Here is a 13,308-nt window from a genome sequence, read left to right as displayed (position 1 = left end):
GGGTCATCCACCAAGCCCCGGGTCAAGCCGTAGGTGCCTGTGTTTGGGTCAGGTGTCCGGGCCTTGGTGTGCCATCTGTGCAGAGAGTTCAGAGTCACATGGAAGCATGGGACCATTTTTCTCAAAAAAGGAGGAATGTAAGTGCTGAGCATTTTTGAGACTACATGTACTGTGCGAGGTTGAGTGAGTGATGAATTTGAAAGGAGATTTCACAGAAACATCTATTGTCTTCCAAAATACCAAGGTATTGTTTTCTCCTCCTCTACCCTCTCTACAAAAACTATTTGTGGTTTCCAAGTACATGGAGTCTTTTTAATTCTTTTGATTAGCAAAAAAAAAAAAGAAACACAAATTTTCAAAGGATTAGAAACAGACAAGTGTTATTTTCATGCACGATTAAATAAATCCATAACTAAATGGATAATGGGTTGAAGGTATCAGGAAATAGCATCTATTATTGGTTGAGAGAAAATACTTGTTAAGACAGATGAGTAATTTAAGTACTGCTATTTGGGGACTTTAAAATGAACATTTGAATTTTTTTTCACATGGCTTTTTAAAATTCTACATGAATACTTTCTCCAAAAGACAGGGAAAAAGAACAAATTATACATAATAATTTTATCAGAAATATTTATCACAGACAGAATACATCATCACAGTGTTCAGGTGAAGAACGTAAGATTCTCTCTCCCACTCTCCAGCGGCATCAGAAAGCCTGCTGGATTTGTTATTCTCCACAGTAATGTTGCAATTAGAGCTCGCACTGGATGATGATGTAGAAAGTCCCCAGACCTCTGTAAACTAGAGTGAGCTCTCTTCTGATACACCTGGATTTCTCCCCAAAAGGAAAAAGTGCCAAACCCTGTTTGAATTATTGTGGGATGTTGACTCCTCTTGAGAGAGGCGTCTGTGTGAGAGAGAAACATCCATTGGTTGCCTTCTCCACACCCTAACCACAGACCAAACACACAGCCTAGGTATGCGTCCTGACTGGGAAATGAACCCACAGTCCTTTGGTGTATGGGACGATGCTCCAACCAGCTGAGCCACTTGGCCAGGGATATGTGACTGTCCTTGTAACTTCCCTCTTTGAGCAGATGTTGCTTATCCTTTTGTTGCAGAATTTTCTGTTACAGCTTTCTCTTTCTGGTCCTGATGCAAAGTCTGTGTTGTTCACTTTGCATTACTTAGCACTTAGCCCTTCTGGGGTAAGAAGACAGGAGTCCTACCTATGGGCTTCTTGGTTTTGTGAGAGTGTTTCATGAGCTTCTCTTAACAGGTGGGAAGGTTTATCCCAGTGTTTTAATAGTACTTTAAAATGGTAGGAAAAGTCCTGGCTGGTATAGCTCAGTGGATTGAGTGATGGCCTGCGAACCAAAGGGTCACTGGTTCGATTCCCAGTCAGGGCACATGCCTAGGTTGCAGGCCAGGTCCCCAGGAGGGGGTGTGCAAGAGGCAACCACACGTTGATGTTTCCCTCCTTCTCTTTCTCCCTCCATTTCCTTCTCCCTAAAAATAAATAAATGTTTCTTTAAATAAAATAAAATGGTAGGAAAGTGATAGTGTCTTTTGGCCTTTCTACAGAAAGGAAAATAAAACTTTGAATGAAGTGAGTTGCAAAGATATTGCAGCAAGCAGTCTCAGGGATGGCAAGAGGGGCCAAGAATTTTGGCTTCCACAAAGGATGGCTGTGTCTCATTAGACGGTTCGTCCACCAGGGAAAGCCAGTGTGTCACACGTGTTCACATCACGGCTTTGCCGGCTGTTCTTTCAGATGACCTCACTGAGTTCCTGAAGGAGGTGGCCGCCACTGCCCCAGGACTGCCCCTTTATTACTATCACATCCCCTCCTTGACGGGGGTAAAGAGTGAGTACTGCTTCTCTCCAGGTTCCTTTCTCCACCCCCTCCCACCTTACCCTATTGCACAAAGAAACCCCACTCACTCCTTCCTGCCCACCCCATGTCGTAAGAGTGTAGCATCATTGGCTAGATGGTTCCGACTGCTCCAAAGTAAGCCACTCTCATTGGCAATAAGTCAGCCCTTACAGTCATTGACACCAGCTGACAATGGAAGTGGAGCACGAAGGAGAGGTTGACACCAAGTCCCTTCTAGCAGACACCTTGCGTCTGTCACACACCCCACTCCCTCTCATGCAAGAAGACACAGCCGGAAAGCCCCCCTGGGACAGAACTGTGTCTCTCCACCTTGTACCCGACTGTAGTGTAAGTGCCTGGCACACAGCAAGGGTGTCTGATCTTTTCTTGCTTTTCTTCTAGCTCTTCTGTTACTACCATTCTACTTTTCCAGTAAGAAGATTCTCACAATAAAACGAAATATTTTAGATTACTTTTAAAACTCCATTCCTGTCTACCTTTCTTAAAAATAAAAATAGAAGTTGTCCTCTATAAATATTCATCAATAGTCTTCAGGGAGCGGGAGACTTGGGCTATCATTTGACAAGCATAACAGATAGGACCTGCCAGGTGAGGGCAAGCAGCCATGTCCAGCCTGCAGTCAATTCGGGCTGAGAACAGCTCCTGGGACCTCAGGGCAGAGGTGTGCGGCCATGTGGGATGCTGTTTGATGTTTCCTGGAGGTGGGCAGGTTAACGAGGCGCCCGTTGTTTTGAGCAGTTCGTGCCGAGGAGTTGTTGGATGGGATTCAGGAGAAGGTCCCCACCTTCCGAGGGCTGAAATTCAGTGACACGGATCTCTTAGACTTCGGGCAGTGCGTCGATCAGCACCGCCAGCGGCACTTTGCTCTCCTCTTTGGGGTGGATGAGGTAAGTCACCGCTGGGCACGTCCCGCGGGCCAGTTTGCCCCCAAAACCATTCCTGGAGCTGCTTATAGAGTCGCGTCTTCTCTCTCTTTTTCTCGAAAGTAAATATGCTTTGTCTGTTTCCAACCAGCAACTGCTGAGTGCTCTGGTGATGGGAGCAACGGGAGCGGTGGGCAGGTAAGCAGGACTCGCGTTTCCCGGTGGTCAGCAATGTGTGAATGTATAAAAGCCCCCCGCCCCCCCGACAAGCTGGGAGGGCCTGCATCATCCGTCATCACGGTGGGGCCATTTCTACCAAGGAAACCTGCATCAACTGGCCGTGGAAACTTTTTCCCCCTGGAAAGTGTGACTTTTCTGACTCTCGGGTTTTGGCCTTGATACTAGACATTTTAATTCTGTCGACATGATTTATAAGCAGGGTACATTTGGTTAGACTTCACGTCTTCTACATTTATAACCCTGTTCCTTTCCATCTAACTGAGGACATGGCTAAGACCTCTGGGATCTGGATGTGGTTTTCTGGAAGCCTTCAGACACCTGTGCACACACTGGGACTTCGGAGTGTTTCACACCTACAAGTGACTTTTCTCAGCTGCTATATTTCCATTTCCTTACTTTATTACCAGACAATAATACACACGTCACGTTCTTGGAACCCACTCCCAGGTCTATGTACGTGAAGAACATTCTATTATTGGTACAAGATAAGCCTATGTTTTCATACTAACTTACTTTACAAGAAGTTGTTAACAAAGGGGGAAACATCCTAGCTATAAATTTTTATAACCTATCTTTCTAGTTTCTCTGAGATTTTAGTGAGTAGTTTGAAGTATTTGTTTTTATCGCTAAAGGCAGAGCTTTTTTTTTAATGCACAAGAACATTTTATGAGATCAGATAACTTCCCTTTGTGTTGTTGACTTGTCACGAAGCACTACACAAAGTGATGGAAACTTTGAGATAACACCGTAGCCCTTCTTGAGCCCCACCTTCCTCGCAGTGCAATGGAGACGAGGCCTGCTTTGCAGGGCCTGGGGAGAATGAGGCACAATTTGTGTGAAGCACATCGAATATAATAGACGCTTAGTAAATGGCCTCTTATTTTATTATCATTATTATTTTCTGGAAACTGGTCTCTAGGTAATACCTAAATTCTGAATTTAGGTAATCCATTGGGATTTGCCCCTTGTACTGTGGGGCGCCCTCCACCCACTTCCTCAGCCTGAGGACTCCGGGACTCCCCTCAGACACTGCCTCTTCCCCACAGTTCTTATCTAGCACGGGTCTCTGTGCCCTGGGGCAGGGGTTGGCTGGTGGTTCCTTACTGAACACACCTCCTTCTTTCCTTTCTTCTTCTTTTTTCTCATTTGATCCTTCTCGCACTTTCCTTCACTTTCTTCATCACGTGAGTGTTCTCTGCCTCCTCTGGGCACTGCTCAGTGATGCTGGAAACCTCAGACCTGGAGACACCTGACCCTGCTGGTAGGTCAGAGCCAGAAAAGCAAGTTCTGGAGGATCGGTTATTTGCCCCTTGTGGGCCGCAGAGGGGTGTGGTGGTCCGGACCTTTCCCACCAGGTTGCTGACCCCTCAGCACGTGCTGTTTTCTTTCCAGCACCTACAACTACCTGGGGGAAAAGACAAACCAGATGTTGGAGGCTTTTGAACGGAAGGACCTCTCTTCGGCCCTGAATCACCAGGTTAACTTTTTTCCCCTCCACGTGCATCCCAGCCTTTGTGCTTTCCCGCCGGTGAATTCTCAGGCTCTCTCATCCTGCCATGCCCACCTTGTTAAGATTGCCCAGCTGTCTCTTTCTTTACTCGCCTCCTGTCTCTTGCTTTTTTCTTGTTTAAAATCAAACCTGTGCCTGTTGGCCGTGCCCCCTACACGTGTAACCAGGGCAGGCCCCATACGGGAATAACTCCTCTGTTCCTCCTGGAAATGATCTTCTTTTTACTCCGTGTTCAAAGTACTTTTGCAACTGTAAAATAGTAACAGTAGATTTCTGGAGGGATGACCACATGCCACCCCCTTGAGGATGTCACACCTGAGTCACCAGGAGCTGTGACGCTGGTGACCTACAGTAGGGAGACGTCATTCAGAGTCAGAGCAGGTTGGTCCTCTTCCCCATGAAAATGTGCTGAGAACAGAAGACATCCAGTAGGCAGGAAGCAGGAGCCGCTGGCTTTGAAGCCGGGAAGGAAAACCAGCAGGAACTCACTTGTGGCCCGGAGGAGCCTGGGGAAGCAGCGGCTGCTATGGCAGTTACAGGGAGGACGGCCTGGCTGTCCAGAGAGCAAAGGGCCTCACTGGACAGAGCTGGTCTCAGCCCCTGGGCAGGGTGTGTGCTTCAGGGAAGTGGATGGGGTGGAAAGAAGCAGAGTAGGCACAAGAGAAAGACTTCTGGAGGCCGTGGGGCACACGGAGTTTCAGGACAATGGAAGTGACCGCGAGGAGTATCCCAAGAAACTAAGTGGGAAGGAAAGACAGGAGCAAGACCAGAGCAGGTGACCTGCCCTGCACTCTGAGCCAGCTGAAATCTGCTTCCTACTTGGAGGTGAAACAGCTTATTTAAACATTTACCTTTGTTCAGCCCCAGACCAGGTAAAGCTGAGAGCAGGAACAGGATAGGGACTTAGGAAACTGTGCCAACTAAATTAAAAATTGGCATGGATTTGATTTCAATTATGACAAGAGGCGTGAATTGTGTGGACGCTGCCATCTCTTTGCATTCATGGTTTTCCTCTTCCTTAGTTTCCCAGAAAAAGTTATTTCTGAACGTTGCACCCTGTCCCAAGCGGAAAGACAGGGAGTGCGCAGGATGGAGGGAGCTGAGAAACAGCTGTGAGGTGGACCCTTAGTGGTTCCGTTCTTGGCTGATCCCACTGCCATCTGTTTTTTCCCCTTTGGTTGTGCTCAAATAAATCATCTCCTCAACGCAGTATTCATGAGGAAGTTAGTGTACCGCGTGCTCTGTTTCTGCTTGAAGAAGGCAAGGCAAGTAGGTCCCATTTACTCATGTACACACGTGCCAGGGGCTGGGCCGAGCGCAGCATTTCAGTAAAGCTGGTCTCTGCCCTACAGGAGTTTGCAGTCCAGCGAAGAGGCAGTCAGGTAACTAATTGGGGCGGACCTTCGTCATTCTCACAGGCTTGAATACCATTTGCTGTACTTACGTACGTGAAAAGACACATGTACAAAGATGTTCCTTATAGTATTATTTAGAGTTGCAAAAGATAGAAGCTGCCCAGATATCCATCTATAAGGAAATGGTTAAATGCATCATCTTTGAATCATACAATCAAATGATAGACAGCGCTTTGAAAGGATGAGCTAGGTTTATATGCACAGATCTGAAAAGATCTCTATGATATATCAAGTGGAAAAAAGCAGGAGAGTGCAGGCTTGTGAATGTGATGCACTATAGTTTGGGAGTGAGGGGGGAAAGATACATAAGTTTGTAAGCCTCTGGATATTAAAATTTTGTTCTGCTTTAAATTGTTATGACTACTATACATTTGACTAAAATGGCATAAAATTAAAATGTTATTGAAAATACATCTCTTAATGAGATGGATGGGAGTCCTTTTTTATGAATTAGTGCATGAAATCTAGGACGAGTACTACTTAACGCTAAGATGAGTTCAAGTTCAGCACCAACATTATTTCTGGTTTTTGTTGTAGAGAAAGAAGTGCTGTGAACCCCTGTCCATATAAATGACTAGATAAGAATGGAGGGGATTTTGCTCGAGCCGTGTCACTCAGTTCCTTTTGAGTCACATGCCAAACATCAGAAGGCCCGATCATTTCATGATTTTCAGCTGACAACCCAAGTAGCCAGGTTGAAAGCAAGAAACTGAAAACCTCTGATTTTTTTTTTTAAAGAAAACTCATTCTCCATCCATTGGAGCAATTTACTCTGTCACTTTCTTTGTCAATGCCAATGCCAGCATTTTGATTTTCCCCTTTATTTGACTCCCAGGGGTGTCCCAGGGCAGTGTTGTGGGAGGTATGTCCTTATTTTTTCAAAAAGGGAAGAAAGAGAAGGACTGTGGAAGGAGAGAGATACAAGGACAACCCACCACTCCCTTCTGTGTGAATTCTTATTCTGATCAGTTTTGGAAGTTAGCACTTGTAGAAGTTGAGTGATTAAAAGCTGATTCCCATAAATCTTCACCTTGGCCGTTTGCCCCGTAGGTATCTTGGAAAGTACCCCAGAGGCTAGGAAACAGCTGCACTGTCCGATGCGTTTACCCGCCTGAGCTTGATGGGCTAAAGGCTGTCTTCCCTCTCTTGCGTCTCTACTGCCTGCACAATCCTGTCATCGGAGCTTCTTTTCTGTGTGGGTCCACTTTGTAAAGCGTAACTGTATGACAAGACCCTGCTGTGCCCTGGATGGGTCTCCAGCCATCCTCACTGGGCTGATTTTCTTCACTCTGACAGGCTTTCCGAAAATTAAGGTGTGTGGACTTTTGGGTTTGGGACTCCTCTGACTTGACTTCTAAGTTCTTTAAATTGTTGTCATAGTCCAAGAATACTGACTATAGATTTGTTTGTTCCTTTCCAGTTCTGTATTCAGAGATTCATCAACTTTGTGGTCAAACTGGGTAAGTTTCCTGCCTGGTCTGCTGCTGGAGAATGTAAAGGAAATGGCCTTTCCCTGAGGGTTCAACGGGAACACCTTTTCACGCTCTGTTGCAAACAGAGTTATTTCCAATGCTAACCTTCAGGACTGACCTGATAAAATGGTTAAGTAAACCTAGTTGAAGGCACCCTTTCTCAAACCTCTCTCTGCCACTTTAGCACCCTGTTCGCCTCCGCAGCCCAGGCACGCACCGTTTTTTATTCCTTCTCTCCTGAGCCGTCAGCACTCCCCCCCTCCACTTGCCTCTTCTCATTAAAATTCTCCTACCACACTGCAGCTCATCTCCGCCTAAGTGCTGGGAGGAAGGCAGCCTGAATATAGATTTTACTAAATTGTGAATGACTGACAGCTCTCCCAAGAGTATTTGCAACTTCAAAAGAGTTTGTCAACACAACTAAGTTTAAATGGATTGAGGATTGGATAATAGGACAAATGTAAAATTTGAGGGAAATGTGGTGAAATTGAGGAGAGAAATATCTCCAGAGTCTCCTGTCTTATACTATGACACATAGCAAATGCTATCATTCACTCTACTTCGGCAAGTGATTGACCCTTCCTAAGAACTTGGGTTAAGTCCAGGAAATGTTTTGGGTTTATTCTTGGCAAACCTCCTACCTCCTATTCAGAGCCTTTTCTGGCTTATCCTGGCCACTGCTCCTGGGCCCAAAAGCACCTCGTATGTACTATGTCCCTGGTTCTCACAGGCTTCTCAGCTCACTCAGTCCTTCAAAGACAGTGTTTCCCATTTGCTTTTTTTTAAAAATCCTCACCCGACAATATGTTTTGATTGACGAGAGAGAGAGAGAGAGAGAGAGAGAGAAGGGGGGGAGAGAGAGAGAGAGAAACATGGATCAGTTGCCTCCCGTACATGCCCGTACATGCCCTGACTAGGGATCGAACCCGTAACCTGGTATGTGCCCTGACCGGGAATTGAAACCGCAACCTTTTGGTGTACTGGATGATACTCCAACCATCTGAGCCACCAGCCAGAGTCCATTTGCTTTTCTGCTTTCTTGATTTTTGTTGTATCTGTGTGCCACTAATACTATTATGACCTGTCATTATTCCCTTTCCCTAAGCAATAGTTTTTTTTTTTAGAGAGGGAAGGGAGGGAGAGAGACAGACAGACAGACAGACACAGACAGACATCAATGTGCGGTTGCTGGGGGTTATGGCCTGCAACCCAGGAATGTACCCTGGCTGGGAATTGAACCTGGGACACTTTGGTTCCCAGCCCGCGCTCAATCCACTGAGCTACGCCAGCCAGGGCTTCCTAAGCAATACTTTTTTCAGAACTATGGGTTTCGTAAGATAGTAACATGGTCCTAAAGTGCATTGAAGTAGATGTTGAACTATTTAATTTTTAAAAGAACTAAAAGTTTACCTGTATATATAATACTGTTTTGCATATCAACAATGATCTACAAAATATAGCTCTAAGGCATTAGCTGAAATGATTAACTTTTTCTGAAATATTTGCATTTTAAAAGAGGAATCTTGAAGATAGTTTTCATGCTGTAGAAGAACATATCTTAAAAAGCTCATTTCAGACTTTCTTGGGACTTGGAGCTGTCGTGGTTTAGTCAAAGAGAAACTTACCTCGAGAGACCCGCAGCCCTAGCATGAAGGCAGCTCCCTATCCCACCACTCACAGTGAGCCTGGGAGGGCCATTTTGCTCTCATCAAACCATATTCTCTATATTTAGTCATTCTAGTATTTTCCTTCCCAGTGCTAAATTGTTACTGTAACTAAGTTATCTTAGCAAAAGAAAGTTACTTCTTATACCATGGATCCAAAAGCAATAGACAGTTAAGAAAACATGTATCTTTTTCTCTATTCTGGATTATTTTTTGAGATCTACCTTCAAAATCACGGATTCTATCTTAAGCTATGTTTACTTTCACCGATTATTTTTTATTTCCAGTATTTCTCGCTGGCTGTTTTTTTCCCCCAAGTCTTCCTGTTCTTTCCTTATATGCCCTTCTCTTAGCCTATGGATTCTATTTCTTTTAGCTCTGTGAAGTCTCTTGCAGAATTCTGTATCCTCAGTTCGCAGGCTGTGCAATTTGCTAGTTGTGCGTTTGCTGACTTTTGTACAGCTTCTTTTTCCTTCTGTGCTCTGTAACTTTTAACTCTGAACTCATCTTCAGAGACTGTTGTTTCTTGGGGAGCCCATTGCCCTCCAGGTTGTGAGGGGTCCTGTCCAGTGGTTTTGTGTTTGACTGCCCTGGGGCACGTGGTGTCACCAGTTCTAACCAATCTATGTTATTTTCTCCCTCCCTTCCTCCCTCCTTCCTTCTCCCACCCTCCTTTCCTTCCTTCCTTCACTTTTTGTTGTTTACACCATTACAGATGCCCCATTCACCTTCCCTTTGCCCACAAATGCCCACCTCTCCCCCTCCGTCACACCCTCTCCCCTCTGGCCATCACCACACTGTTGCATGTCTCTGTGGGCTATGCATATACGTTCTTGAGCTAATCCTTTCACCTTCTTTCATCCAGTCCCTGTCAGTTTGTTCCATGTATCTGTCCCTCAGTTTCTTTTCTTTTTTTTCTTAAAGGCTAGGTTGAGTTTTTGTGTTTTTTTAATAAATAACTTTTTTAAGACTTTATTTATTTTTTTTTAGAGAGGGAAGGGAGGGAGGGGGGAGAGAGAGAGAGAGAGAGAGAGAGAGAAACATCAATGTGCGGTTGCTGGGGGTTATGGCCTGCAACCCAGGCATGTACCCTGGCTGGGAATCGAACCTGGGACACTTTGGTTCCCAGCTCACGCTCAACCCACTGAGCTACGCTAGCCAGGGCCTCGTCCCTCAGTTTCTATTTCATTCTTTCCTTAGTCTCGTTCTTACGCCAAGTGCATCATGCAAATACGGATCTGTCATTCATACATGGCACAGGCTTGGGATTTCTTTCACATGATCTTTTATCTTCCACAGCCCTGGCACAGGTCGAGGGCTATATGCCCCTATTCTTAAGCCAGTGGGCCAGATTTTATTTTCTTGCTTTTCATGGAAGGCTGGCTACCAGTTTGACACAAGGAGTCTGAGTCCAGCTCCTTGCTATGCACAGCCCCCAGGCTTGCTTTGCATTCCTGCCCCAGCTTTAGGACACAGGCCCTAGAACAGCCGCTTTGACTCATAAACTACCTTAAATAGCGCGTTCCTCAGGGACTTCGTAGGTACGCTTGAACGAAATTCTGTTCTAGTGATGAAGCCCTGTATCGTTTGATCCACAGCAGTGTACCCCTGGATCAGACTATTTTCATGGATCTTTTGGCTTCAGCTCCTCACTGCTCTGACCTCTTTATCCCTGATAACTTCCGTCCCTCCTTCTTGCTTTTGCAGTTGACTTTGAGGCTTACTTTGTTTTGCTGTGCAGCTTGTCAATTCGCTAAAAACATTTCTCCCAGCATTTCTATGTATTTGAAGCAGGAGGAAGGATTCCCTATGTCTTCTAAGTCTGCCACATGGACTAGATATATTCCCACTTTTCAGTCCACCTTATGCTGTCGTAATAGTCACTGTATGAATGTGATCTCTTCTTTGGGATGTGCGTGGTGGAGTGGACAGTCCCAGTCACATTGTCCTCACTTTTTTCTGTACAGGTTTTGGAGTGCCGCAGACCAAAGCCGTCATGACACTGGTGTCCGGGATTCCCATGGGCCCACCCCGGCTTCCGCTGCAGAGAGCCTCCAGGGAGTTTATAGAGAAGGCAGAAGCTAAACTGAAGAGTCTGGATTTTCTCTGTTTTCCTGGTTTAAAGAATGCAAACTTGGAAGCCAGCTAATGCCTGCCTATCCAGTCGGGGTGTGTACACTGCGATGTAATCCACCTTGAAGAGTGCATCCATTTCTCAAGGACTTTATAGATGAGTTTGAACTAAAGTCTTTCCTGCCAAATGAGATCGCACATCAGTCAACAAGTATTGAAGCACCTACTGTGATCTTTAAAAAGCTTTGTTTCCTGAAGGGGTGAAAACTGTAAACGGAGATGTGGGCCCTCAGTCATTCAACGTTACGCAAACTTTGTAAGGAGAAATGTCCACCCACGTGGATGAAAGGGAATCCAGAGGAAAATTGTGGTTAATTCCATTTGCCTTTGGTAGCTCCCATTCTGTTGATTTCTGGTTGTTCACCCTATTTTAAAGTTTTCTCATTTTAAACCACTGGAATGTACTTTCATTTTAATGAATATTCATTTGGAACCTAGGAAAACTCTGAGCTGTGGCATCTCCTCAGGCGTGCTAACTTTAATGCCAAATGACAACATGACTTAACGACACACAACTATTGTGTTAACACACCAGCTTACTGGGCTGCTCAGTCTAACTGTAGAACACCTGCTTTCAGATTAAAACCTGTGATGTCACAGGTCTCCCCCCAAACCCTGGGTTAGGTGAGGACTTGCTTCAGTTCCTCTACCTAAGGGGCCCATGAGAGTGGTTTTCACATAACAAAGGAGAGGCCTTCCAAAAAGATTCACGTCTCCGCTTGTTGCTGTATGAGAACTCCCAAAAGCTCAAAGTTTCAAAGAACCAAGGAGTTCTGCTCGGGCACCACAAACTTCCCCTCCCCTCACTGATAAGGAAGTGTCACCCCCCACGTCACCCTGAATTATTGGAAGTGAAGGCCATTGTCCCTTCTGCAGTGGGCCCAGGGGCTCCTGTTACTTCCCAGGCACACTTGCAGGGAGTCACTCTTCTTCAGCGATAGGAGATTTATCAATTTTATATTATGCATTAATTATATATTAATTTTCTGAAATCAGTTCTTGGAGAATTTTTAAGAGGGTTAGTGAGATCCTTTGAACACAAAGAGCAATACAATGATTACAATGACAAAAGTGATGAAACTGTAACCAGAAAAGACACCAGCATTGGGGCTGCCTATCACTACCAAATCCAATAAGTAGTGACAGCGATTGAATCTTTTATGGGCGCTTTACTCAGATGGCCGGAGATCTGAGAAGATGGCGAGTTCATACCCTAAAAAACCATCTTCCCCCTTCTTTCCTGGCCAGATCTTTTTATGAGGGGGGTGGGGAAGGGCAAACAATGTGTGGTGAGGGCTTTGAGATTCAGCAGTTGCAACATTCCTGTCCTGGGTCGTTAGCTGTCTCCAAGGGGGAGGGGTGGTCACCTGCTTCTTCTTGGTAAAGGTGTCTCCAAGCGGTAATCTCTAGCTAATGCCCCAGGAGGTCGGCTGCTTTTCCCAGGCACCAGGATGGGCCTTATCTGTAGTTTCTGAAACGAAAGCTTAACATACACATTACCTGCTAGATTTATGGCTATTTACCTTTAGCTAAAATTTCCCAAGTCTTAAGCCCCCTATCAAAATGAGCAGAGCTGAGTTTAGCACTCCAGCTTATCATCCAACTCCCCAGAAATGAATGAGTGTTATACAGCAGTAAGTTACCAGTCATGCCTCTAATCAAAAGTAAAATTTTGGGATATTATAAACTTGCGGTTATCTTTGAACTTAGTTTCCAGTGTCAAAACTAATGACACGGGAAATATTTTATTCAACACAACACTAAAGTCTTCTTTCCCTCTACCCAGCACCGAGTTTGTAACAGACACGTTTCCTTCCTGTGCTCCTCTTGTGAGTTTGTTTTCCTGTGGTTATGTTTGCTTTGAATTTGCTTTTGTTTTATTGTTGCTATTGTTCCCTTTTCACTGGAGCCGTAAGGCATGCATGGGGGTCTCCGCAGCCTCCTCACTCTGGGCACCCCCTAGCTCTGTTTCCTCTCTCCCGGCCCCCTGCAGCTTTCAGTAAGTGGAAGCAGAGACTCTCTTAAGGTAAGTGCTTAAATCAGGGTCCTCTTGCCTCTCTGGATTCATTTCTTCACTTCTTTTTTGTTTACTTTTAAGGCATTTTCTTTCT

The 13,308-nt window shown here is 45.3% G+C and overlaps 1 protein-coding gene across 4 annotated transcripts in view; it reads left to right on the top strand.

Annotated features, from left to right (window-relative positions):
- NPL (N-acetylneuraminate pyruvate lyase) overlaps nt 1-12,278 on the top strand; it is a 30,710-nt gene extending 18,432 nt beyond the window's left edge. For 2 of the 4 annotated variants that reach the window (XM_028530881.2, XM_036015020.1), the window contains exons 7-12: nt 1,778-1,870; nt 2,639-2,787; nt 2,915-2,961; nt 4,396-4,480; nt 7,349-7,388; nt 11,032-12,278. In XM_028530881.2, coding sequence (XP_028386682.1) covers nt 1,778-1,870; nt 2,639-2,787; nt 2,915-2,961; nt 4,396-4,480; nt 7,349-7,388; nt 11,032-11,213 — 596 coding nt within the window. In that variant the 3' untranslated portion in view covers nt 11,214-12,278. The remainder of the gene's footprint in view (nt 1-1,777; nt 1,871-2,638; nt 2,788-2,914; nt 2,962-4,395; nt 4,481-7,348; nt 7,389-11,031) is intronic. The other 2 variants (XM_036015022.1, XM_036015021.1) reach the window with 2 other exon arrangements.
- Nucleotides 12,279-13,308: the final 1,030 nt, after the last annotated feature.

Source organism: Phyllostomus discolor, chromosome 14 (assembly GCF_004126475.2).
Source record: "Phyllostomus discolor isolate MPI-MPIP mPhyDis1 chromosome 14, mPhyDis1.pri.v3, whole genome shotgun sequence".
Lineage (NCBI taxonomy): Eukaryota > Metazoa > Chordata > Mammalia > Chiroptera > Phyllostomidae > Phyllostomus > Phyllostomus discolor.
This window is presented reverse-complemented; position numbering and strand designations above follow the sequence as displayed.